Here is a 27,855-nt window from a genome sequence, read left to right as displayed (position 1 = left end):
TTGCTATGATTACTGCCTGTGTTGCCACAGGCGATTGTAAATCAATCTTATTAATGTTTATGTATTTTAAGGAAAAAAAAAGTGTCGCCTCTCTGTGTATGGTCTTTTTTCCTCACTACACATGAGAAGCATTGTTACAGCCTAAATCACTAACTGAATCAAAGGACTAATGTTACAACCAAAATGATAAACTTCACCAAACTGTAATCAACAATTGAAGCATCCGTCCATTCCCTAACAATGAGTTTAAAAATTTCCACAAGTTTACTTCTAATAGAATATTTTGTTTTTCGAGTTAATTAGCCATTAGAGTCGATTTTTCTTACTACGTCTTATGCGGTTTTATAAAAAGTCTATGTTTCTACAGAGTGAATGACTAACACATTAGGGCCTTGTGAATATGGATTCATTATTGGCTTAATAAGCACGATAACGTACTCTCAAATTTATGAATCTCCTAGTACTCTACATTTTAAATGTAGACAATGAGAGACCACACGCACAGCTGATATTCCAGTTCACTCTTGGGTAGTCTTTTGAGGATATCTACAGGACTTGTGAACCAGTATCAACCCAAGAAATACACATGCTTTGATGGACTGGACTTCAAGCGACTGTAACTGATTAGCAATCCTTCAAGCTCCAAGTGTTGGACTTGGTCATGATTTTCGCTACGAAACAGGGCTACTAAACAGTACATCTTCATTTATCTGGTTATCGAATGCCTGCAACTTTCTGTGAACAAAAGAGACCACGCCACTGTGGATTGCCTCCTTCAATGCCGGATCATCCACATCCTGTGAGCAGTCTCTCCACTGCTCCTCAACAGGCAAGTCTCGGCCTGACAGTAGATCATGTGTGTCACATTGAGTATCCTGGACAAACAAACAAACAGACAATCGCTTTTTATATCAAAATGCAAGCATTCCATTCACCAAGTTTACATAGCAGAGAGCAATGATAAGCCCAAGGGTGAATACCGAATTCAGTGTAAAAAGTTCATGGAGCTCCTCCCGGCTGAAATACCTGCCACCATTGCTTTTAATCCTGCTATCAAAATTATCTTCCACTGTTGCGGCGATTTCACCCTTGACCATCTGACGCTGGTAGATTTTCTCCTCAATGCTGAAACCACACTAAGCAAGTTTAAAATTTCAAGCCCTTGGCTATGAGCACTCTGATTATTGTGCAAAGGAGCAACAAACGAAGAGAGCTTCCAGCCGAATTTTCAGAGCAGAGCTAGTCCTCACACATGTATGCTAAATCTAAAATGTGCCCTCAATCTAGAGATAGAGACCACAATGCTTTACAACAAGCAGAATCTGTGTGTGTGTTGTGTGTGTGTTGTATTGGTGGGGGTGGGGTGTGCTCCAAGAACAGGAAAAGGCAACTCATATGATTGGAGGTCCTGCTAGCAGTACTAAGTACAAATAAGCAATGCCTGATCAGAAAAGCTAATAAAGCAAGGCTTCACAAAAGCAATCACCTGCCAGTTGAGAATAGTCTGTAGATCAAGACAGGCTTCTTCTGTCCTTCCCTCCATATGCGGGCCATTGCCTACATACCAAAATCAAATACCGTGTTTGCTACAGCAGCACAAAGTCTACCTCCCTTTACCCTTACAAAACCAAGGCAGCGTGTCTATAAACACATCACAAATACAGGCAGCACACCAAACCTGTGCATCAGTTGCAGGATTCCAATCTGGATCAAAAAGTATCAGTCTGTCATTGAACATACAACAAATCGTTTCTTAAAATTTTGCCTTTTGTAACATCGCTACAAAGCTTACCCAAAAAATACTTGAAACATCAATCGGCAATGACTTTACCGGTTTGCTCCCACCAAATTTAACCCCATGCCACCAGCCTTTGAAGAAAGCAGAAACACTCTCTCTCCACCACAACCAGAGTTGAAACGATCAACAAGTCGCTGTCTGTCCGCAACAAGTGTGGCACCATCTAGCCGCAACCATTTCCAGCTCTTACTCTCACACAGAGCCTGGGAAAGATGGAAATGAGTTTAAGAACTTCGATTGAATCAACTTGTAGAGATTGACTGTTATAGCTAAAGACCTGGACAAGATTAAGTGTCTGGGTAAAATTGGAGACGACCACCACTCTCTCTGTTGGGTCTCCCAAAGCAGGCTCAAAAGTTGCTGAAAGCAGTGCACATAGACAATCAAGTTTGCCAGAGAAAGATTTTTCATATCTGCAAAAGCAAAATTAGGTTAGGATGAAGAAAAAACTACTAGGTCGTAAGAGACATTTATCTAAACAGGAATCCCTGGAGTGGCATAATACGGTTAACAGCTTGAACAACTTACTGTGTCGATGATTGCTCTTGCTTTGAAGACCCCTCATCACCGTGATCATGAGTCAAATCCATACTTAGACTGCAATTTTGCAAAGAGGTTTCCAGATTTTTTCTTGACATGTCATCCAACACCAACCTTGGATGATTGCAAAGCTTCCTTAAGATACCAATAGCAGATAACACATTTGCAGAGCTGGTCTCTGAGAAGAACAATTTGGTCACAAACTGCAAACGCATTTAAACCCACTATTGTGGTGTTACATGTTGTGAGTCTTAATAATCATATCAAGGGAGAGCTGGGATAAAGCTCCCAAACTTAACAAAGAATATTGACTTCATCATCTGTTCAAGGGCAAGCTAACTTGTATTAATGAAAGCAAAATGCCATGTTGCCCACATCCAGGGAACTTAATGACCTGTGACCTCACAAAGGATTCGTATAATGAAACTTGAAGAGGCTGAAGTCGACAGAATACTAGATATCTGCATCCAAAAAAACCCATCATTCCAACGAGCCTATAGATGAGATCTTATAAAGATAAGCTAATGCACTAAGGGCTTGCTGAGAGGCTGAGCAAGATGCAGGTGCATGCAAATAAAGGTTAGCTGTTGCAGAGGATCTGCAGTAATGACTGCGCTAGAAAATGGCTATCACGAACACCTCATCTTAGTAGGCAAGAAACTGCTGGGACTTAAGACATGAGCATGGATGAGTTGGCAAAGAATTGTTAAACCGTTTAGGCCTAAGGACAACCTCAAGGCCAGCCCCAGCCAACTGCAATCAGTGGAAGAGAGTGGCAACCTGATGTAGCAAATCATTGATGAGTCTACTGCTTGAACAAATACAAGAGGTCCTGCTGCTAAAGCCTAAGCATCTGAGTTTCTGCTGCCTTCTTATGCCACTCTTGGTGCTATTCCACATTCTTACTTTGGATGGCACTTTTGCAAAGTTTCAATCAAGCAATTACCAAGATCTTAGGGTTCAAAAAGCGTTTACAATCAAAAAATGGAGACCACCCTCTGATAACATTGTAACACAGTTTGCCCTTTAGATCTTAAAATCTTACTTAACAACAGATCCATGCAAATACGACATGCAATAGAAAATTTGGTGCATGCTTCCCTATGCTTTGTATGCAACCATTGCAATGGGGCCCATTCTCTTTTCAAGTTTTCTTTTATTTCAAAAGTTTGGATACAATGCTTTGAGGAGGCATCAATACATTGTCCTCAAATTTGGCATGCTCAATATAAATCAATACCAACTACTAGCAAGATGACTTTTGAGGTTGATGCTTTCTATACCCCCATCCTGTGTGACAGCAAGTTCAAGCTGTCATTGAAGGATCTCAGCAGTTAGGGTTAGGGTTTGGAGGTACTTCAACAGAAAACGTGAGAGGCAGAGAGAGAACACGACTACTCTTGTATTCAGTATATTGATAAAGTGAAGTACAATAGCCACATAATGAAGTGACCTAAAAGATGTGTTCACATGGTTCGGCCATAAAGTGTGCCAGGTGGACCAAATCACTTATAAACTATTATAAGTGAAACTAAGCTAAAATTGGGGTAAAAAACCTCCACTAACTGAAGTAAAAAGTGCCCCAATAATCTACTGATGATCACTAGCACTCCTCTGGGTGCATACACAGCATAAAACCCAACAAATCCCCCTGGAGTGATATGTGATCACTGTACATCATCCACCAAAAGGAAACAAATTCAAAGCAGTGCGGAATGCTTCGAATTTTGGACGTGGTAATGCCTTGGTGAAGATGTCTGCCACATTCTGATCTGTAGGACAGTAGATCAGACTGATATCACCTGCCTGGAGTCTCTCCCGAACAAAATGATAGTGAATCTCAATGTGTTTCGTGCGAGCATAAAACACAGGATTCCTGGCCACAGCAATGGCACTCTAACTATCAGTATAGATAGGTGTAGGCTCCTCCACTGAAATATCCATATCAGTCATGAGACGACGCAGCCAGACACACTCAACGGTAGTAGTGTAGGCTGCTCTGTACTCTGCCTCACAAGACGAAGTGGCCACTGTGGTCTGTTTCTTGCTTAGCCAAGAAAGAAACAATTTCCACTAGTGGAATGTCTAGTATCAAAATCACCAGCCCAATCTGAATCACTGTAAGCATATAACTGCATGTCACCCCCCTCAGGATAAAGCAATCCAAGAGACAAGGTACCCTGCAAATACCGGAATACACGCTTCACAGCTTGCCAATGTGACAATCGTGGGCTGTGCATGAATCTGCTCAACTGAGATACGGCATAGTGAATATCTGGTCGTGTAGTACACAAGTAAATAAGGCACCCAACAGCCTGAGCATATGTAGTGGCATCAAAAGAAATACTATCATCTTGTAGTGACAGTTTCATCCCAGGCTCCATAGGAGTGCTAATAGGCTTGCAATCCTGAAATTTAAACTTCTCCAGAAGTTTAGCAACATACCGAGATTTCAACAACCCAATGCCTCTGTTATCCTGCACAAACTGTATGCCCAAATAGTAGTGTACGAGCCCCAAATCAGACATGTCAAATGTCTGTTGCAGTATCTCTTTAAAAGCTGCAATTTTGTCATCATTCGATCCCATGAGCAAAAGATCATCTACATAAAGACTGATGACCAGCAGATCTTTCTCTTCTTTCTTTACATACAAAGTGGCTTCTGATGGACTGTTCACAAAGCCTTGAGTGAGCAGGAAAGCATCTATTTTTGCATACCAAGCTCGTGGAGCTTGTTTCAAACCATACAAGGCCTTTTTCAACCTGCATACTTTCCCTTCATGACCATGTTCTGCAAAACCTATGGGCTGATATACATAAACTTCCTCCTCGAGGTCCCCATGTAGGAAAGCAGTCTTGATGTCCAACTGGTGAACAACCCAACCACGATGTGTAGCCAATGCAATGACACACCTAAGTGTCGACATACGGGATGTAGGAGCAAATGTCTCCTCATAATCAATGCCCTTCTTCTGTGCATAGCCCTTTGCAACTAGACGTGTCAATGGATCCATCTGCATGTCTTTTCAACTTATAGACCCACTTAGTACCAATGGCTTTCTTGCCTTTGGGCAGATCAACCAAATCCCATGTTTGATTCCTTTTAATAGAATCAAGCTCATCCTGCATGGCTTTGTTCCAATGCACATTGTCTCGTCATCCTCATCCTGTAAACTGGCTGCCATAACCATATTCAAATCCATGATGTGTGCATGCTCATTGGTCCGTGTCTCCCTACGAGTACGACCAACAAGAGGACCCTCTAGATGGCTGTCCTGTAATGTCCTCAAATAGCATGTGTCTGACCTGTGGTGCCTGCTGCCCCATATTTGGCTCAACTTCTGGCTCAATTTGCTGCTGAATTTCTGCACCACCTTCATGATTGGCTGGCTGTCCTGTACCCTCATGGGTTGGATCACCAACTGTGGAATGAAACTCCATAGGTAGTAGACCTTCAAACACATCATTTTCAGCCTGATTTGCATCATAACCAGCCATGGATATTTCTGATTTTTCATCAAAAATCACATCCCGACTAGTGAATATCTTCTTGGATAGGGGGTCATATAGCCGGTAGCCCTTGCTCTCACGGCTATACCCAACAAAAATGCATTTTGTGGCTTTATCATCCAACTTCCTCCTCAACTCTTTGGGTATGTGTGCATATGCAAGACACCCAAAAGTACGAAAATGTGATACCAAAGGCTTGCGGCCATGCCAAGCCTCAAAAGGAGTAATCGAAACCAATGCCTTTGTGGGACATCGATTCAAAATATGACAAGCACACATAACAGCTTCCACCCAAAAGATATGTGGTAGCTTCTTTGCCTTTAACATACATCTGGCCATCTCCATGAGTGACCGATTCTTCCTTTCTGCAACCCCATTCTGCTGTGGAGTATAAGGAGTAGTATACTGATGTTTGATACCTCTACTCTCAAGAAAGGAGTTCAACATGTGTGACATATCTTCCCCCCCTCAGTCAGAACGGAGAGTCTTAACCTTGCATCCTGACTCTGTTTCAACAAGTGCTACAAAGGCCAAAAATGCATCATATACCTGTGATTTCTGTGTCAACGGATAGACCCAGCATATACGAGAGAAGTCATCAATAAATGTAGCAAAATAGAAGCAACCTCCTAATGACTTCGTCTGCATGGGACCACAAAGATCACTATGTATAAGCTGCAACTTTGCAATTGCTCGTAGAGCCTGATCACGTGGGAAGGAAACCCGATGCATTTTTCCCAAAATACATCCTTCACATATGTGATTTGGAGGCTTCTCCATAAGAGGTAGGTCTGTAAACATGTTATGTCGCTGCATAAGCATAAGACTACCAAAATTTACATGCCCCATGCGAGCATGCCATAACTCCGCATCAACCATAGCTGGAGTAAGAGTGAATGCATTATAAGCAGACTGATCCACTGGCTGAAATGCATCCAACTGATAAAGCCCATGACATAATGTACCAGTAAGCATCAAGATCAAAGCATTAGCTTTGTCTCTGACCATGCATTTGTCATCATCAAAGTGGACTTGCATACCACAGTGTGCTAAAGAAGAAATGGACAACAAATTCTTCTTTATCCCTAGTACATATAAGGCATCTGTAAGGCGAAGAATAGAGCCATCAATGGCTGTGAGCTGAATCTCCCCAATGCCACGAACTGGATATGAAGCATTATTGGCACACTAAACAGTTTTGCCAATAGGGGCAGGGCCTTACATGACAAAACAAATCCCTACGAGATGTGATATGCTTTGAAGCACCACTATCAAAATACCAAGTACATGCATGCTCTGTCATACTGAGTACCTGTGAAGACCAAGAGGCATCATAGCTGCATGTGTAGAAACAGTAATCCTTGTCCTCAACAAAAGAAGCAGTCTCCGGAGGAGCTTTAGAGGCATCATTTACAGACATCCCAGATTCCTTTGCCTTCTCTTTGGCAATCCTCTTTCTACACTCTGTGATGTAGTGACCTGGCTTCTTACACTAATGGCATTTGCCCTTCTTCTTGGGCTCTCCATCACCTTTCTTGGTATCCTGAGATGAACCACCATCACCTGGGTTCTGATTTGAACTCTTTGGCTGAGATTTGCCTTTCCCTTTTTGACCTGTAGTAAATGCTTGTTCAGCACTTGTGTTCATATTCATGTTCTTCCTGATTTGCTCTTCTTGTAGCAAGAGAGCAACAAGTTCCTGATACTTAAGGGGTTCAACAGCATTCCTCATGCTAAGGTTCAAAGAGGTATGAAAAGCCAAGTAAGATCTTGGCAAAGAGTTCAAGATGGTGGACACAAGCTGTGTCTCAGGAATAATCTCATCCACATTGATGAGTTGCTCTCTCAAATCCTGCAGCTTGTTCAAGTGGCTAGACATATCATCTCCTTCATGCATTTTCTGATTTTCTAGCTCTCTTTTCAAAAACGAGATCCGAGCCTCATTACGAGCAGCATACATCTGCTCCAAAGTCACCCATGCATTCCTTGAAGAGCCAGCTGAACGAATATGAGGTATAATAGACCTCTGTACTGACAATGCAATAAGTGACAAGGCTTGTGCATCTCTGGCATCCCATGTCTTCTGAGCATTTGTTCTTTGAACAGGCAATGCCTGACCTGGTGCCTGTACCTGTTGTCCTCGTCCACGAGCACCCCCTTGGGGAGGAGTCTCTGGAGCCAATGGACCTGGACGTGGTTCATCACCACTAACAAAATCCCAAAGACCTTTTGCCACGAGCACATTTCTCAGCATAAAACTCCACAAGGAGTAGTTCATGCCATCCAACTTGTCTTCCTTAGACAAATACGTGAATACATCACTCTGCTGTTGATTTGCCATTATGCCAATGCACAATGTTGTACCTGTGTATCAAAAAACCCAATAGCAACAACCCTGAAAGCAACTGTACTCCACTGAATACAGCTTACCCAAATATGCCTGCACTCTCAATCCTCCGAATGTGCAAAACAATGCACCACTGACTGAGTAGAGCAGCAAAAATGGCTTACACAGTGCCAAAATGCCCAAAAATGCCCAAAGTTACTGCACCCAAAACCTTGCAAAAAACCTGTAGAGATTTCTTTGCAAGAAAATCTGCCTGTATCTGCCAGAAAATTTTCACAGAGAAAAATGCCCAAATTTCAAAACTTGTAAAGCTTACCACAACTGTGATTTTTGCAGGTACAAGTTGACTGTACTGTGCAAGTACACCCAGCAGGTACTGTACGGAAACTACAGTCGACTGGTTGGCTTCAGATATGCGTAGCAGGTACTGGACTGCTGTACTGTGCAGGTACGGATGACTGTACAGCTACAGTACTGTACGATGACTGTACGGATCAGACTACAGGCGAGCAGGTACACAACAGCAGGTTCTGTATGGAGCTGAGCGAGCAGCTAACAGCAAGTTTAGGTCACTTGTTGCAGGTACTGTACGGGACTGGGCGACTGTACGGTACAAAGCAGGCACCTGTACGGAGCAGAGCGACTGTACCTGCAGCTGACAGGTACTGGGCGAACTTGGTTGTACGAACAGAAATGATAACAGGCGAACTCTGCTCTGATACCAAATGAAGGATCTCAGCAGTTAGGGTTAGGGTTTGGAGGTACTTCAACAAAAAATGTGAGAGGCAGAGAGAGAACACGACTACTCTTGTATTCAGTATATTGATAAAGTGAAGTACAATAGCTACATAATGAAGTGACCTAAAAGATGTGTTCACATGGTCCGGCCATAAAGTGTGCCAGGTGGACCAAATCACTTATAAACTATTATAAGTGAAACTAAGCTAAAACTGGGGGGAAAAACCTCCACTAACTGAAGTAAAAAGTGCCCCAGTAATCTGCTGATCATCATTAGCACTCCTCTGGGTGCATACACAGCATAAAACCCAACAGTCATGCAGTTGAGAAACCTTACTTTCAAACAAGCAAACAAGCCTTTGAAATATCTTCAACACACCACACATTTCGCTATCAAACGAGGGATTTAAATTCAGCGTGCAATCAAGAATCAACCCCAAAATCATGTCCGTTGACCATGTCAGTAGCTTGTACATACTCCTATGGCCACATCAACAGTTCATATAGTTGTGTGCATTGCCCGTACACCTAGATCTGCTGCTCGCACCCTTCTTCCTTGTCAAACCCGCCTGTTTTGTTGCTTGCATTGCTGTTGTACACTTCTTGTACAAATTGTAATGAAAGGGGCTTGGTCTTGGACATAAGGGAAGACCATGGGCTTGGATATGGCCGGGCAAGTATGGGGACCCAACATTAATAAGTGTGAAAAGATGGGTAAGTATATAAGTGAACAAATTGTAATTAGGAAAAACTAATCATTTACTAATCAAATCATACTTTCTTGGAGCTTCAAGCTTCCATGGCTATGGTGGTACTCCCTTGAGTGCATGTGACATGCATGTTGTCACATGCACACTGCAGACAACATGCACTCTGCAATGTAGTGCATGGTGACAAGATGGCTCATCATCATCAGTGCAACATTGTACAGTAATAGCACCCTTTAGGATGATATTTGTCGTACGTCGTGACCCCATTGTAATCCTTAGTCCAAGATAAGTCAGGCGCGAGCTACGTAGGTCATTCCTCAACCATAGCGAGTCACTCAGCCAGTCAACAAAGAATCTAGTTTCTATTAGCCAGATGATTGAGCAGGGTTTGCAGGTTTGGTTTAACCCTAATGGCTACTTGTCTACCATGCGTGATTTCTATCATACGGATACTGATTTTGCCACTATTTGGGCTGATTTGATGGCTGGTCATGCACATGCCTCATATGTGATCAAAGAGGATTATCTCATGAAAGATAATTGCCTATGTGTGGTGTTTGACATGAGGCAAAAGGTTTTGGATGAGTGCCATGCTCCTCCATATGCTGGTCATAGAGGCATAAGGCCTACTACACACATGATTGAGCGGTATTTCTTTTGGCCAGGTATGCAGAAGGACATAGAGCCACATGTACGTGCATGTATCACATGTCAAAAAGTCAAATTTGATAGACAAAAGGCACCAGGTTTGCTTCAGCCATTGCCTATTCCCACGCAGCCATGGAAAAGTATTACAATGGATTTCATTATGGACTTGCTACGTACCCAACAGGGTAATGATGCAATTTGAACAATTGTGGACAGGTTTAGCAAGCAAGCTCATTTCTTGCCGGTCAAAAAGACCATCAAAGTTGCGCATATGGTTGAAATATATCTTGCACAAGTGTTCAAACATCATGGAATGCCGAAGTCCATTGTGGGAGATAAAGATCCCAGGACTACAAGTCTCTTTTGGCGGGCCTTATTTGATAATATGGGCACCAAATTGGACTTCTCATCAGCTTATCACCCTCAAATAGATGGGCAAAGTGAGGCTGCAAATTAAGCTGTGTTGGATCTCTTGAAATGTTATGTGGCGGATCAGAAGTCTTCTTGGGAGAAGTACTTACCGCTTGTGGAATTTGCATACAACAACACAGTGCATGCATCTACGGGAAAGGCCCCATTTGAGATTATTTATGGTAAGGTGGTTTTGCCACCCATCCTTCGCACAAAGGATGAGATATTTACAGCTGATGAGTATGTAAGAGACTTGGATATTGCTTTTGCTCAGGTGCGGACAGCCATTGCAAGGTCACAAGACAAGCATAAAAAGGCTGCCGACAAGCATAGAAGGCAATTGGATGTTAAAGAGAATGATTGGGTATTGTTGAAATTTGAGAAAGCAAGACTTGCAAAGAGGCCTCGCAAAGAGGGTGCATATCCTAAGCTTGCAACCAAGTACTATGGGCCTTTTCGAGTGATCGAGAAGATCAATAAAGTGGCTTTCAGATTGGCATTACCTAGTCATTGGCACATACACAATGCTTTTCATGTGAGTCTCCTTCCCAAGTATGTAGGGCCGGAGCCCAGTGAAGTGGTCATTGAGGATCCACTAGAAGTGGATGAGCTTGAGGAGATCTTGTAGCCAGAGCAGATTGTGTATCAGAAAGAACGCAAGCTTGCTGTGAGGCATTACCTTGTGAAGTTTAGGAACTATCTTCCCATTGATGTTAAATGGGAACTATCTTCCCATTGATGTTAAATGGGTAGATGAAGAGTTCTTCAAACATTGCCCGCATGTGCTTCAGACATATTTGGATGCTTTCCAGTTGTGGACAATTGTTTAGAAGCCGGAGGGGATGTCACCACTTGCCCACCCAATTGGTCCACCCGTGCTTTCTTATCATGTATGTACATATAGGACTGGTGTCCATGGCAGTTGTTTATGCCGGGGATTGATGCCACTCATGTGATACTGTAGACTTGGCTTTCTGTTGGGACTTGTGCCTCCGTGTACATACTCGGAAATGCTTGGTGGATTGGTGTTCCATTGGGTCTGGTACCTCGTGTACTTGCCTGGAGCACGTCTATTTTGGTATAGTCTCATGAACGGGGATTGTCCATACCAATGCTGCATTGCATTGCATCTTTATGTGTTGCCTGCAAATGAAATTCCATGTTGTTTTCATACCTGCATGACCTATGTGTAGTTCCGGGCTAGGGGACGCCCGCCCGTGAACCGTGCGTGTGAAACTGTTTGCTGACATGGTTGTGGGGCATGTGAACAGGTGGTAAGTATTACCCAATCTAGGCTCAAATAGCCCTTAGAACTTAGCCAATATTTATAAGTGAGTGCGTTCCCACTTCATTAAAGTTTGGGCACCCAAAAGTCACTTATAAATTATGATCGCTTCCAAGTTCACACTCACTGAAGTCCCGAGGCAGACAAGACTCAATGTCCAGGACCTGATCCTCTCCTTTTACTCATAAATGGGCATCTCCCCATGTCCCTTCACTTGATTGGACCCCAATTCACTTACTTCTTAAAAGAAAATTCGTGTTTTCTCTTCATGAAGATTTTTGGAGGCTGAAAACTCTGTTTTTCCACCATTTTCAAGCTCTCAATAGCCATACCCAACTTACTAGGGTGTTTTCCAAGCTTCCAAGAGTGTTTCCAAGTGCTAATCACTCTCCTACTCACTCCCAATGACTGAAATTCAGTAAAACAGCTCTCATTTTTGCTCTAATTTCTGGTCTTTTTGCTGAAAACCCTGATTTCAGCCTTTCTTTCTCAAGTTGAACCATAGGGAAGCTTTCCCAAGGTTCCCTTCATCCTCTTGAAGACTTTTGTCGCGAAGAAAGGCGACAAATCAAAGATCTCAACACTCCAAGGACTTCCATCGCAATGACTTCCGCTGTCATCGACTCTACTTGCTATTGGTAAGCTTTTATGCTTAAATATGGGAGCAAGTAGCAGAAGGGAGGAACTGGATTACAAGATCACATACCTTGTGTAGTGTTCTCTTGTCCTACGTGCTCTCTTGCAGATTCTTGCTACCATGTGTTGATGGAACAATAGAGAGCAGATGGTAAGGAACATGGGCACTTGAGAGGATAGTGCGGGTTGCAAGTCTACATCGACAACCACTTGTTTGCAATACTGTATTCATATGCATTGGTATGGAAATCTCGTCAGAAATGCCCATGACTCTATGTACTTGATTCTCCCAAGATCAATATACTTTATTTGAGGGAGGGGTCGGCCGTTCCGGCTCATTGTGTGTCTCTTGTCAATTCAGCAACTTACTTCTTGTATTTTGAGCAAGTGTCCATCAAACCTTAGTGTATTTAAGTGTATTGGATTAGCATTGTGTTCAACCAAGTTAGAGGTGCAAAGGGACTAGTTTGGTCAGACCGAAAGTTCTAATTCAGTCCAAAACAGTGTGGACTGAATTCAAGCATAGTAGTTACGAAACGCGTTTCCTACAAGGAAAGAAACGTGGAAACGTTTCATTGTAGAAAACGCGTTTTTTTCACACAAGTTTTATAACATTTTTTTTACCAAAATCTCACGTCAACATCAGGGAACTCTTTCAATAAATAGTTCTCTTGTTTCCGTGCGTCGCTTTCCCTTCATCGTCAACATCGAAGACAGCACTGCCCGACCTGTCCCAAACCTACACGTTTCCTCCCTTGGGTCGCGTGTCTACAACCAAGTGTGTCTTTTATCAAACCTACTTACTAATTTTGGGCAGTTTGGGACAAGATGGAAATGCTGCAAAATGGGGGTTTTCTTCACAAAGACCCCATTAAGCCTCCAACATTCGCCTTAGACTCTGCCCAAGGGTCTTAAGCAACTATGTAATCCATTACATGGTTGATTTTTGTCAATTGAAGTGGTTTAAAAATTGGGGGTTTCTCTGCATGCACACTCCTTTAAGAAAATGCCTCGCACAAGAGATGATATGTGGACCCATGTGATCAAATCAGCCTCCTACAAGGGTGGTCCAAATGGTAGTGCAAGTATTGTGGTTTGCAGTCCGGTGGTAGCATAGACCGGGTGAAGGCCCATTTCACAGGTTTAGCAGGGAAGGGAGTTAGCTCTTATCCACTTGTGCCGGATGCTATCAAGGCATCATTACAAGAGTGGAAGAGAGCCAAATTATTAGGCCAAATGAAGTTACAGACAGAAAAGGAGAGAAATGAAGATGAGGAGGAAGATGTGGATGTGTCAGCTACAGGTCGTACAAGTGTATCCAAGAAACAAAAGGTAGCTTTGCACCACAAGCACAAAGGACTCCCATCCCAATTGCAAAGTCCTTGCAAAGAGGGAGCATCAAAGACAGTCTACAGATGCAAGCAAAGCAATAGGCCACCCGAGAGCTGACAAAGCTCTTCATACAATGTGCTTTGTCTTTCAATATTGTATGCACCGCACAATGGAAAAAGGTCATGAGGGCAATCGACCGCATAGGATGTGAGTGGGAGGGGCCCTCTTATGCAGCCTTGCGCACACGGGAGCTCAGAAGAGAGAGACGAGCTGTGGAGATGGAGGTAGAGCCTCTCAAGGGAACATGGAAAAAATATGGATGCACTCTTCTATGTGATGGATGGTCAGATGTCAGAAAGAGGAATGTTTATAACATCCTCGTCTCATCATGCAAGTTGCGAGTATGGTCGGTGTCGCTGTGAGAGATCCATCGGAGAGGTAGGCTATGGGGAGGGGCCCACGGGGGGCTCAGAGAGGTCAACCGGCCTCATAGTGCATTGAGGGCCGGGGAGGGGGGAATCTCGACGAGGGATCGATCGCCAAACTAGTGAGGCCGGAGGGGTCACTTCGTGACTAGAGAGGATGCGTCACCAACGGAAAGATGCTGAGATAAATGCTCAAAACGGTTACTCTGACAAAACCAAATCCTCCTGAACTCTACCAGCCTGGAGCATGCGACGGCAACGCTTGGCTTTGGTGGTCGGCGCGCGGCCCAAGCATGGGCTAACCGTCCACCACTTGTCGGAAGCTGGGTCGTCTGTGGGGTCGGAGCCTAATGCTCTACTGTCTAAGAACCTACCTCTCTCCCTGCCCCCTACTAAGGAACTGAACGAGAAACGGGGGGGAGGAACCATCGGAGGCGTTCTCCTGGACTGCCACCGAGGACAAGCTCTGGCTAAATGACCCATCTGCCTGCAAATGAAGCATTGACCTGGAAGACCTGAATACTCCACGCGTTGTATGATGGGGTCGCCCCTGAGGCTGGTAATAGATATACAATGCGGCACAAAATCCGGCAAGGCAACACAGATGCAGAGGGCTGGAATCCTGCTGCTCATGCCAAGGTCGAGGCAGCAATGGGGGGGGGACTCTATCACTCTCCCGATGGCACCACCAATCATCGGGAGAAGAGAAAGGTACTCCTTCCTAAGGCCTAGGAAACAAACTGTCACTGGGAAGCCCGACACGTCAGAGCCAGCGGATCAGACGCAAGATCGAAGCTAGGCTGCCACCGTGCAAAGAAGGCATGCACCGCACATAGTGCAAGGGGGCTCAATTGCATGACTCGGTATGACGCCGTTGGCAAGTCGAACTCCACCTGGTAATATCCGCACCCCAGAGGGTGAATATCGGTGATCTTTGCAAGCTCGCCAATGAGGCTCACTTGTAAAAGATCCCTGAGCTGTCCGCGCACAGGGCTACCAACAATTTCGCAAACCAGGGTGGAGGCCTCTAATGAGGCAATAGTTGTGGTGAGAATCTGAAGATCAGCTTCAGAAAAGGAAATGCAAGCAACGGCAGCCTCGGTTAGGGATGACAAAGCAGCTACCATGGAGTCCTCCTGAGGGTGAGGACCAAAATAGGCCGAAACTAACTGAAATGAGCGAAAAAAACCCGAAGAAACTGAAAGCTCAACCTGCATGGGAGGGGAGAAAGGAAGAAAGGCTGAAAACACAAAAGGACGACGGAAAGGGGGGGGCGCTGACAAGAGGCAGGGCAGGCAAGGGGCCTAAGGAAAGTGAAGATGGGGCGGGAGGAGACGGAGGCGCAAAGGAGAGAGGGCAGGGCAGCGCGGGAGGCACGAAGGGCGAAAGAGGGAGGGGGCGCGCAAAAATTGCGCGGGGGAAGGGGGGGTGCGGTGGGGAAGGGGGTGGCGCTGAAAAACGCAAGAAGGGGGGGCGACGCAGGAACACACAGAAAAGGCTGGGGGGGGGGCGCAGGTGAACCGCAGGCCAGGGGAGCTCGGACACGCACTCGTGCAAAGCTCTAAACGACGACTAGTGATAAATTATGTAGCGATGGGCTTCATAGTCATAGTTGCCAAAAAAACGTGTTTCATACCTTCGTACCAAAATAAAAGCGGCACCATCCTCTCCTACTACAACTAATTTTTGCTTGAAATATGTGTCTTGTGCACCTTTCTTTTCAGATTGGTACCTTCAACTTTGGTTGATTTTACTCAATTTTTTTGCAAATTAATTTTGACATTTGGGCATTTTCGCCAAGCTACCCTGGCATCTATCAAACCTAGCTATTTTTACATGTTGTAAAGGCTAAGGGTATGCATGTTGTGTAACAGTGTATGTTTTGGCATTAAACAATCAAATCTAGCACAAGCATCCCCTTGCGTGAAAGGTTTCTGAAACTTCCTTAAACTGTATGAAAAGTTTTTGAAACATTCAAAAATGACATAATCTACATGCTTTTTATTGATTAATTGCCACAGCAGACAAACATCTTTAGAATGGTTTGGAAACAAAAGTGATCTGGGCATTTCAACATACTCTATTTTAACAGGCAGGTAACTTTTGTTGACAGCAGCTGTTCTCCGCAAGATGCAGAACTTGGTTCTTGCCTGCAGTTCTAAAAATCTGGCTTGTCCCAATTGTCTTTGGTCATCGCTGCCGCAAATACATTACCATATCTTCAATTTGTTTTGTTAAGGAACATGAAACCGCAAGGAAAAACTATTCAGATTATTAGCTGACCTTGCATCACGATCTCTGCTCAGTTCAATCGGCTCAGTGTAAAGGCGCTTGAATGCAGAAAGAGGACCAAGAAGATTTGGGTTTGCAAAGTCAACCATTGCATAGAACTCGTTCAGATCATTTTGTACAGGTGTCCCAGTCTGCAAGTCTCAAATCAAATCAGCCCACTGAAAACTAAGCTAGATGCCTTACATATTTCAATCATTGTAATCAGGAGTGCAAGGGACAGACAGGTTCTACTCAGCTTACCAATAGCACTCTTCTAGGACAGTTCAATGCCAAAAGTGCATTGATAGTTTTGTTTCCAGCACTGCAAGTTGTCATGAACTAGAGTAAAGATTGGCAAGAATGGCACTTAGAACAGGTCCAGTATTTGCCAAAAATGGCACTTAGAACAAGAACAAGGTCCAGTATTCGGGTAGGTAACAACTTCAAGAGTACCTATTCTTCAATCGATGAGCTTCATCGCATACTAGGAGCCCAGGCTTTGAAGATGCTAGAAGATCTTGATGCTTCCGCAGTAGTTCATATGATGTGATCAAAAGAGGATGTGTTTTTCCATTTTTAAAATCTAGAAATTTCTGATCTACCTACATTGAAGCACACAAAATCCATGTCAGCACAGTGACTGGTAAAACATTATTGTTTCAAATTAGGGTTAATAGGAGTTCAGGCTTGCCGTTACTTCAAAAATGTCATCTTCATGAGTAAAAACAGACTGAGAAAATTCATTAAGAATGATGAAATCTTCAAAACTTGAGAAATATTCTCAAAGTAACAAATTGCAATGCTTGAAAGTGGCTATAGATTTGTACATTGGTGCATTCGTTTCAAGGTGAACGGAAAATTTTGCGGGTTGAGACAACAAGCAAAGATAAACTGCCAGTATCAAGCTACATTTTAGATCCCCTCCCCCCTCCCAAAGGCAGTCCTTGAAGAGTGAACGAAAATCCTCTGATTACTGTGACCAATTATAACCATGATGCTTCATGAAGTTTCCAACAGCCTGATTTGAGTAAAAGCCCAGGTCTATTATAAACAGGCAGAGCATGCTGATGTCTCAGAGCAGAACTTTGGTTTGATCTCTTGTTTGATGCCATTAAAAGTAATGTATCTGTAAAGCAGTAGTTTCTACAGCCATACATCAAATCTTCAAATGACATCTTACCCTAGTTTGACCACTAGTATCCATGAAATTAAATTGGCCGGTAGGCATGACATTAATTTATAAGACATTCATTTGGTAACTAACCCATATATTTCTGTTGGCATTATCATCTCCAGATTGGGCATATATGTGCATATTTCATGCTGTATCTGGCCAGATTTATGAGGCCATGCATTCATCTTATTTTAGATATTTTTCTGCTATTTTTGTCTATTTTTTTAGACATTATTTTAGTATTTTTTGCATAGTCGGCCAGCCCACTGTTTTTATACTGGCCGACCAGCTCTTGTCCAACCTATATATAGGTGGCTTGGGTTTGCATCATTAGCACATCATTATTCAGCTATTGCTGTTGGTTGTATGCACCTACGGGCAGCCCTCGTGCTCTACTTCAGCAGATAACAAGTTTTCTACTTCAGTTCTTTTGCACGTGTGTTTCTTTGCAAGATCTATTTGCTGTTTTTTCTGTCTTACAGCCATTCTTTCATGGTATCTGAGCCCAGTGTTATAAAGGGACCTGCGTTTTCTACATCTACTGCTGCACGCAAAGATCCACCGCCTCTACATCTACAAAGGAGCTGCGTTTTCCACAAAGGAGCTGCGTTTTCCACAAAGGAGCTGCGTTTTCTGTTGTGGACCTGTGTTTTCCATTGAGGAGCTGCATTTTCCACTGAGGAGCTGCGTTTTCCACAGAGGTGCTGCGTTTTCAGCCTGAGATCTGCGTTTTCAGATCTCAGCCCTGTATTTTGGTGCTACAACAGGGTTTTAACCCAGGGGAGTCATTTCTTACCTCTCCTTTTGGTTTCCCACCCTCCCATCCCTTTTCTCCTTCCTTTCTCTTGGCTGCACTCAGCTTTCGAGGAGTTTGCTGATTTTCTGATCAGCTTTGTTGAAGAGGAGGATTCTGCTGCATTATCAGAGGATATGGCTTCTGGTCATAGTCATTCTTCTCTCTCGGGGATTCTCTTTTCTTCTCCCCGATCCCAAGCCCCAACTTCACAGGCTTCTTCTTACCTTCCTGTTTCTGCCTTCTTCCCAGATTCCTGTTTCTTTTCCTTCCATATTCCCCACCACCACCACTTCTCTTGCTTCTCCCCTCCCACAAACCCTCATCCCAACCCCTTCCCATGTGCCATCCTATTCACTCCCTCCAGTGAGTGATTCCATGAAGCTGACTGCTACCAACTACCATACTTGGTCGTTTTATACGCAATTGCTTCTTGAAGGAGCAGGTGTGTGGCCCTCTATCACCACTCCTCACTTGGTGGATCCCACGTTTCGTGGAGTTCTGGATGCACGGGCCCGTCTCATCATCATCCATCATCATCCATTGTATGACACCATCTATCCAGGCACAATTTATATCTTCCTGGAGTGATGCCAGTCAGATGTGGAATGAGATTCAGAGGAGGTTCAGGAGAGTATCTTCCGTGAAGATTGCTAAGTTGGAGGCGGATCTTGAGAAAATTACCATCAGTGACTCAGATAATATCATTGATAAGATTGGGGAATTCACAAGGATCAAGAGGCAGCTTGAGGAGTATGGGAGCTCAATCAACAACCCGATCCATAAACTGCTTGGTAAGCTGCCATCATCCTTTGACTCTTTCAAAGATCACGTCTACTTCCGTGAGCCTCTCCCCCCTTTTGAGGAAGTCGTGAGTTATCTCCACGACAAGTGCATGCTTCACGGAAAAGGCAAGTCAGAGTCTGCTTTTGTTGCCTCTAACAAGGGCAAGGACAAAGGCAAAGGCAGAAAAGGGAACTCCAACAACAACAAGCAAAAAGTCACCACAAAGTCATCTTCTGACGACGACAATTCTGACAGCAACAAGGGTTCTAGGATCAAGGAATCTTGTGAGTTTTGTGGCCGACTTGGTCATTCTGAGGCCAAATGTTTTGCCAGACAAGCTAATTCCCACAAAGCTAAAGCCAAAGCTAAAGCAAAACAAGAGTCCTCCTCCAATGGCTCAGACACTTCACCCACGACAGATGGTTCAGATACTTCGCCAACGAAGAGGAGGGTACGAAGTCTCATGCGCTAAGATGGCTTTTCTTGCTGTCTATGATCCCCCCTGCTCTTTCATCTTCACAAGATCAGGATGAGTCCATCCTGGTGGTCATAGAGGAGACTTCTATTTCAGAATTCAATGCCCTATCCGCAACAAAGGATTATTTATAGGAGTTTCTGATAGAGACCTTATCAGTTCCTCTAATCCCTTTGGATGAGTATCTCCCTTCCCTTGTGTTGTTTCATGCTGATGCTATTATTGCAGATTTTCTCTCGTCCCTTTCAGAGGAGGATAGTGGTTCTTCTACTGGGCAGGTGGATGATTTTGCCGAGATATCCTCACATATTCTCAAGCTTCCTACTTTGGCAGTTGCTTCTCCTTCTTATGTTTCAGAGGAGGCATCTTCCACTATCTTGGAGCCTGTCACTACTTTGAACCTAACAACTTCTACTATCATTGATGATCAGTTTGTTCCAATGGTTGTTTCATTTCCTTCTTCTTCAGAGGAGGAGTCTACTTCGGTCCCGATACTTGTTGCATGTGCAGAGAAGGTACCATCTATGGTTCCATCTCCTGAGGGCTTCTCTCTTCATATTGATCCTATTGTTTTGTCTTTGATATCTTCTCGATCTTCTCGTGGCTTCTTCTGAAGACCTTCTCGGTATTCAAATGTACCATATGTTCGCGAGCTTTGTGCCTTTTATGAGGAGGTGTTCCTTCAGACTCTTTGGAAGTCGGTCCGCCCATCTGGCGCTGAAGAGGAGGTGTTGGCATTATCATCTCCAAATTGGGCATATATGTGCATATTTCATGTTGTATCTGGCTAGATTTATGAGGCCATGCATTCATCTTATTTTAGATATTTTTTTGCTATTTTTGTCTATTTTTTAGACATTATTTTAGTATTTTTTTGCATAGTCGGCCAACCCATTGTTTTTATACTGGCCGACCAGCTCTTGTCCAACCTATAAATAGGTGGCTTGGGTTTGCATCATTAGCACTTCATTATTCAGCCATTGCTGTTGGTTGTATGCACCTACAGGCAGCCCTCGTGCTCTACTTCAGCAGATAACAAGTTTTCTACTTCAGTTCTTTTGCACGTGTGCTTCTTTGCAAGATCTATTTGCTGTTTTTTTCTGATTTACAACCATTCTTTCAGAGCTGAAGCACGGTCGATGACGAACGCTCGTGTCAATGATGTGAGGCAAAGCACTCTAAGTGGTGGTCGGTGTCTAAGGCTCGCGTCGGTGGATGCAGAGGCACTCCGAGGTGGTAGTGGCAGTGGAAGATGAGGTGATGCAGGCTCTGATGACAAGAGTACTACTGTACCTGAGGTGGTAGATGAAGAGCAGAGAGGGTTGCCGTCCCGAGTGGTGGTGGTGGTGCACGCTCTGATGACAAGGGTGCTGCAAGACCTGAAGGGTGCAAGCTCTTGTGACACGAGTGATACGTACCTGAAGGGTGCACACGCTGATGACAAGGGTGTTGCGTACCTAAAGGGTGCTGAAGAGCAGAGAGGGTTGCCGTCCCGAGTGGTGCAAGCTCTAGTGACACGGGTGCTGCATACCTGATGTGAAAAAGAGCAAAGAGAGATGCCATCCTGAGTGGTGCAAGCTCTAGTGACAGGCTGACGTAAACACTGATGTAAGCGCTGATGTAAAACGCAGATGAAGTCTGATGTAGGCACCGATGTATGCTGATGTAAAACGCGGATGATAGTGCTGATGTAAGCCTGATGTAAGTGCCGATGTAAGCCTGATGTAAGGCTGATGTTAGCCTAATGTAAGGCTGCTGTAAAATGCCGATGATAGCAGAAGTAAAACGCTGATGACAGCAAATGTAAAACATTGATGATAGCAGAGAGGGTTGCTGCCCCACCATCGCTTGTAGCAGAGAGTGGGCTGCTGTTTTTCTGTCGTCTCTTTCAGAGGAGGATAGTGGTTCTTCTACTTGGCAGATGGATGATTTTTCTTTTTCTTTTTTGAAAGAGACTTCTATTAAGTATGAGAAAAACATACAACAATCACAGCTATAAGCTGGAAGAGAATAGAATCACCCCAATATGTAAGGTGATTTCAACCACTGAGGAGTATCATGATGCCATGTAAGACCTGTGGTACTAGAGGAAAAGAAGATGCCATGGTCCCATTCTCGCATAAATATCACACGCTTCGCCTACGCAAAATGAGAGGGCCCCTGAATGCGAGCCCAAGTAGCCATGAGAGTGTGGATGATATCACCCCATATAGTACTAATGCACTAGGACCCAAAAATCTGGACACCCTCAATAGCCTCCGTGCATCTACCTCTCCAGATCTGCCATGCTGTAATACTGGCAATAATCTCTCAACTGGTGTCAATCCTCTGTCTAGGAGGTGTATAATCAGAGTGAGGAACATCCTGCAATAGACCATGCTGGGCAATACCTCTACGAATGAAAAAAACAGAATCTGTACCACTGCCCTCATAAAAAAATTGCGGACCGAAGTGGGAGAGCCAAGCAACTGCCTCCCAAGTCACATGCATGGCTCGACCACTCAATTTGCCCATAAGTTGGGCTACAGGACCCCAACCCATAGACAATGTTGTACGGACTCAGAATATACCGCACATCTAGGACAGGAAGGTGCTACACCGAAAATTGATCTCCACTGATTGGTGGGGAGACCACCATGTAAGAATAACCAAAAGAAATGAGAGATCTGGCTCCTTTTGTATGAGTGCCAAAGTCTATGCCAATATCTGCGCTGTATCACTGGAGAAATATCATAGCTCTCCCAATGAGGCCTGAGAATAGGGATCCTATGCATCTGTCGAGTGAGGAGAAGCCTGGCATTCCGAACAGTGAAACTGAAAAAAGGAAGGCTTTTCAAAGGATCGAAGACATCAATCCACTCCCACTCTCCTGGATCCCACTGAAGATATATGATAGGACTGCCACCATATAGCCACAAACACCAAGAGCCATGAGTCACTATCTGAGGAGAAGGGTCAATGAGCCAGTGCTTCCCTGAGCGACCAACAATCCTCACTGAACTAAGCCTAGTGTTTGGTATGATCTCCTCCATACTACATCTCCTCAATCTCCCACCAGGCATGATAGAATACATGAGGAAATCTGTATCCTCTTGGCCTGGCAGAGCAATGACCTACAGAGGTATGCCTATCCTCGAAAAAACTCCCAGCGAACTCGGATGATAGTCTCCGTGAAAGGTCCCAAAAAGCCACTCATGCGGAACAACTGCATCAATCTAATCAATACGAATGCGAGAGCCCCTAAGATGCTCAGTGGATGCAACTCTCCGATCCTCCGAAAGACTCTTCAAGGTCTTCCAAGCAAGAACTGTGTATGTGCATCTCTCCCATCTTGACCATTGCATATAACGAGATGCACCAAGTGGCCCACCAGCCTCATCCCTAATGAACTCGTTCCACATAATAGGTTGTCGGTCAACCTCGTCCAAAGACCTAGAAAGCCTTTGTCGCAAAAAATATATCATGCTTCTCCATGCTCTGACAATGGCTCCAATAAGAGGGGAAGATGGTGCCCTAATATCAGCCTCTGTGAACAAAAAACGTGTGTTGGGCATCCAGCTCTCCCGACCCTAGGTGTACATCTGGAAATCTGAGACAAGAAAAAATCCTTCCAAGGCTCAGTGCCTGGTAGGAAACCTCTGACCACAAGTTTGGCGGCACGAGTGTCTGAGGTGCCATCCACGCCCGACCAAAGAAAATTGCGGATCAATCTCCGCAATTGGCCAATGCACGCACGAGAGAAGCACCAACAAAAGGCAATAAACCAAGCTGAGGCAAGCAAAACCTGATTAGCCACCCACCAAAGCTCTGGAGGCTAAATCTAATCTCTTGGAGCTCCAATGGAGGAGCTTCTTTCGGATACTCATAAGTACCGGAGCAAACTGCTGTGCAGGAGAAATATCAATCCCAACTTGGCATCCCAAATATCTAGCAGTACATCCTCTGCTGATCCAAGTAAAACCAAGCTCTGCACCCCAATCGACTCTCCGTGAATCACTAACCCAAAAACCAACAGATTTGTGCCATTAATGAGTGCCCCTGCTGCCAAACAGAACTCCTCTAGTGCTACCCGGAAGGAACATAAGCATATATGTGAACCCTATAAAAACAGGGCTGTGTCATCAGCTAACTCAAAGTCAACCAACTTCTCATGACTACGAAGAGGCAACCTCAATCCTGAAATACCAGCAGTGGAGCGGAGAAAGATGCTCATGGCCTCTGCAATTATGATATATAATAAAGGGGCTAATGGGCAGCCCTGTCGTACTGAGCGAGAAATCTGAAACCGCTCTCCTCTATCACCGCAAGCAAGAACTCTACTGTGGGCATCACGATACATGCATGAAACTCCCTTGATCCATCTCTGAGAGAAGCCCATATGACTAAGAGTACCCTCAAGAAAGTCCCAATCCACTCTATCATAGGCCTTCTCAAAATCCAAGAGCGAATGGCTAAGGGCTGATTGCTCGCTTTAGCCCATTCGACGGCCTCCCAAAACGAAAAAATGTTATCAAAGATGCTCCTGCCATGTAAGAATCCATTCTGGGTATCATGAATAACATCCTGCAAAATTAGCTGCAATCTGATGCTCACTGCCTTAGCAAGAATCTTATAGGCAGTCCCAAGTAAGGTGATACGTCTCCACTGGCCAATCAATGTCTTATCCCCGCTCTTAGGAATAAGATAAATAAGCCCCTCAGTGAGAGAAGAAGGCATAGAACCTGTGTCCCACATGTCCTGCAATGCCAATGTTATCTCAACCCCAATCTCATCCCAAAAAGTAGTGAAAAAAACAGGGGAGAGGCCATCCTCCCCTGGACACTTACCATGAGGTAAGGCATGAAGAGCATGACTGAACTCCTGCATATAGAAAAAGGGGCATCCAAAGCGGCACACATCTCCTTGGTGATCAAATGTGGCAATGCATTCCAAACCTTCCTCTGTGCCCTGTGTCTCGGATCAGAATGCGGCTCAGCACTAAGAAGGTGGTAATAGAAATCGGTGGCAATCTGTCTAACCATGAGAGGATCTGAGTGAAGAGTGCCATGTGAATCCTGCAACTGCCTGACACTATCTCTGGCATGAGATGGGCCGTGAGAAGCAAAGAAATGTTTGTTACATCTGCCACCCATCTGTGTCCAAAAGGATTCTTGGGCATGTAAACGATACTCCGCGCGCTCCTCAAGAGAGTAATGAAGTTCTGCTCTAATAGTACATAAAGAATCTGCAACCCATTGAGCATGAGGATGTTTCTCGTGCTCTTTCTGCAAGGCAGCCAATCTACGTCTAGTAGCCCTTTCTAAGTCCAAGGCCTCTTGCCTCTTAGACAAGGCACATGTGTGATAAAAGTCACTAATATCACAGAGAGCAGAGGCCACGCTTTGAGAGGCCTATAAGAAGTCATGAGATCTCCAAATATCAAGCATACGACGCGATAGTTTTGCATCTAAAAACAAATGATCAGGGATGCGTACATGGGGTGCTGATCCATGGCAATTCGGATCTCTAATACATAAAACCACTAGGCAATGATCCGATTTGGAGGTGCCTGTAGAAATCAATGTATGTCCACCTCTGTCAAGCAACCAATCATCCACATAAAATCTGTCTAACCGTGCATAGATACATCCTACATCTCTTCTCCTGTTAGACCATGAATAAAGAAGAGTGGATGGACTCCTCAAAATGTCATCCTCATGCCAACAATCTCTACCATAAATGGAGAGTATAAACCTCTCCCAAGACGCTCTTTCAAGAGGATGCACCAAGCCCTCATGTCCACCTCTTTTATCCATTGGCATCTCAACCATGTTAAAATCCCCACCAATAATCCAATGGTCGGCAAGAGGCATCAATGTAGTGAGAGATTTCCAAAAGGCAATCCTCTCACCTCTATGGTTAGGAGCATAGAGATTGAGAATACCAATGCGTGTAGTACCCTGCATAAGAAGGATCCACTGCGCTCTCGCAGGCAAACTGACACCATGTCCAATGATGCAAGGCAAGATCAAAGCTGAAACAGAGATACAAACACCACCCTTGGTACCAACAGCCGGTGACCAAAAGGTGTGTCCCAAGAGAAGCTTGCCTGATCTCCCACACTGACTAGCATCCAATTTATGCTCTTGCAAGAGCAATATATCCATAGGTCCACCTGTGACTGCACAATGAAGCTAGGTTTTTACAATTTGTTTCCGTCGACGCGGAAAAAAATCCCCAAGACCCTGAATGTTCCAAGAGACAATCCTCATAAAGACTCAAAGTAGGAACGACCATATCTCGTGGTCGACGAAGGACCCCCTTTAGAGACAGAAGTACGTCTCGCATAGGTAAGGGAGAGAAAATCTAATGATGTAAACCTTACCTCTCTCTCCCACTCCGGGGAAAGCCAAGGCTAGTCCTCAAAACTGGAGAGGTACCATGACAATGCGAATGTGCAATATCATCCTCAAGGGTGCAATCATCCTGTATCTGTAATGCAGCATCCTCCTATGAGGGATCCAGATCATGTGCCTGCAAGGCCTCATCCTCCAAAAAAGGATCAACATCCTGTGAGGCAAGAGCTGCATAGGGGTTAGGGTGCTCCACAGGGAGTGTGGGTGAAGGGGCACGTATGGGGGGGCAGCTGAAGGGCAGGCGGGGCAGCAAAAGGGGCAGGTGAAGGCAAGCGGTGAACAGCAGAGGGACTAGCGGGGGTAGCTAAAGGGCAAGCGGGGACTGAAAGGCTAGCGAAGGGCAGAAGTTGGGCAGGCGAAGGGGGGTGCGAAGGCAGCAGATGGGCAGGCGAAGGCAGCAAAGACAGGCGGGAGCAGCAAAGAACCAGCGGAGGCAACAGAGGGCAGGCGGGGGCAACAGCGCAGGTTCACGTCACTTCAACAGCGCAGCTCACGGTATTCCAAGATATCGAATTTCTCCTTCTTCCACAGGTGGATGATTTTGCCAAGATATCCTCACATATTCTCGAGCTTCCTACTTTGGCAGTTGCTTCTCCTTCCTATGTTTCAGAGGAGGCATCTTCCACTATCTTGGAGCCTATCCCTACTTTGAACCTGACAACTTCTACTATCACTGATTGTTTCATTTCCTTCTTCAGAGGAGAAGTCTACTTCTGTCCCGATACTTGTTGCAGATGCAGAGGAGGTACCATCTATGGTTCCATCTCCTGAGGGCTTCTCTCTTCAGATTGATCTTATTGTTTCATCTTCGATATCTTCTCGTGGCTTCTTCCGAAGACCTTTTGAGTATTCAAATGTACCATATCTTCGCAAGCTTTGTGCCTTTTATGAGGAGGTTGTTCCTTCAGACTCTTTGGAGGTTTTTCTTCAACGTGCTAGAGTCGGTCCGCCCATCTGGTGCTGAAGAGGAGGTGTTGGCATTATCATCTCCAGATTGGGCATATATGTGCATATTTCATGCTGTATCTGGCCAGATTTATGAGGCCATGCATTCATCTTATTTAAGATATTTTTCTGCTATTTTTGTCTATTTTTTTAGACATTTTTTTAGTATTTTTTGCATAGTCCACCAGCCCACTGTTTTTATACTGGCCGACCAGCTCTTGTCCAACCTATATATAGATGGCTTGGGTTTGCATCATTAGCACATCATTATTCAACTATTGCTGTTGGTTGTATGCACCTACGGGCAGCCTAGTGCTCTACTTCAGTAGATAGCAAGTTTTCTACTTCAATTCTTTTGCACGTGTGTTTCTTTGCAAGATCTATTTGCTGTTTTTTCTGTTTTACAGCCATTCGTTCAATTTCTGATGCAAGGAATTGAAAAAACCATGCTTCTTCATGCAAGGGCAAGGCAGGTGCAATTCATACCAATGGAATTCAGGTTATTTTCCAAGATTAACAAAAATCAACATTAATCTTAACTTCATAAGAATCTACTCACAATGCTTCAAAACATCAACCCCATCATGCATAGCACGCTATGACGTCCCCATTGACACCAGCAGCTCTCAAGAGTGA

At 44.5% G+C, this 27,855-nt stretch overlaps 1 protein-coding gene across 1 annotated transcript in view; it reads right to left on the bottom strand.

The window, feature by feature from the left end:
* Positions 1–274: 274 nt before the first annotated feature.
* The window catches only part of LOC147623942 (uncharacterized), a 51,824-nt gene continuing 24,243 nt past the window's right edge, over positions 275–27,855 (bottom strand). Inside the window, exons 9-20 of the mRNA XM_086820594.1 lie at positions 17,105–17,253; positions 16,913–16,973; positions 16,664–16,803; positions 16,460–16,576; positions 2,733–2,799; positions 2,327–2,541; positions 2,076–2,211; positions 1,832–2,001; positions 1,679–1,724; positions 1,487–1,557; positions 981–1,125; positions 275–875 (exon numbers count right to left, since the gene is read on the bottom strand). Of these exons, the coding sequence (XP_086676720.1) occupies positions 672–875; positions 981–1,125; positions 1,487–1,557; positions 1,679–1,724; positions 1,832–2,001; positions 2,076–2,211; positions 2,327–2,541; positions 2,733–2,799; positions 16,460–16,576; positions 16,664–16,803; positions 16,913–16,973; positions 17,105–17,253 (1,521 nt within the window). The 3' untranslated portion in view covers positions 275–671. The remainder of the gene's footprint in view (positions 876–980; positions 1,126–1,486; positions 1,558–1,678; positions 1,725–1,831; positions 2,002–2,075; positions 2,212–2,326; positions 2,542–2,732; positions 2,800–16,459; positions 16,577–16,663; positions 16,804–16,912; positions 16,974–17,104; positions 17,254–27,855) is intronic.

Source organism: Cibotium barometz, chromosome 26, assembly GCF_041138505.1.
Source record: "Cibotium barometz isolate CiBa-2024 chromosome 26, ASM4113850v1, whole genome shotgun sequence".
NCBI classification, from domain to species: domain Eukaryota; kingdom Viridiplantae; phylum Streptophyta; class Polypodiopsida; order Cyatheales; family Cibotiaceae; genus Cibotium; species Cibotium barometz.
This window is presented reverse-complemented; position numbering and strand designations above follow the sequence as displayed.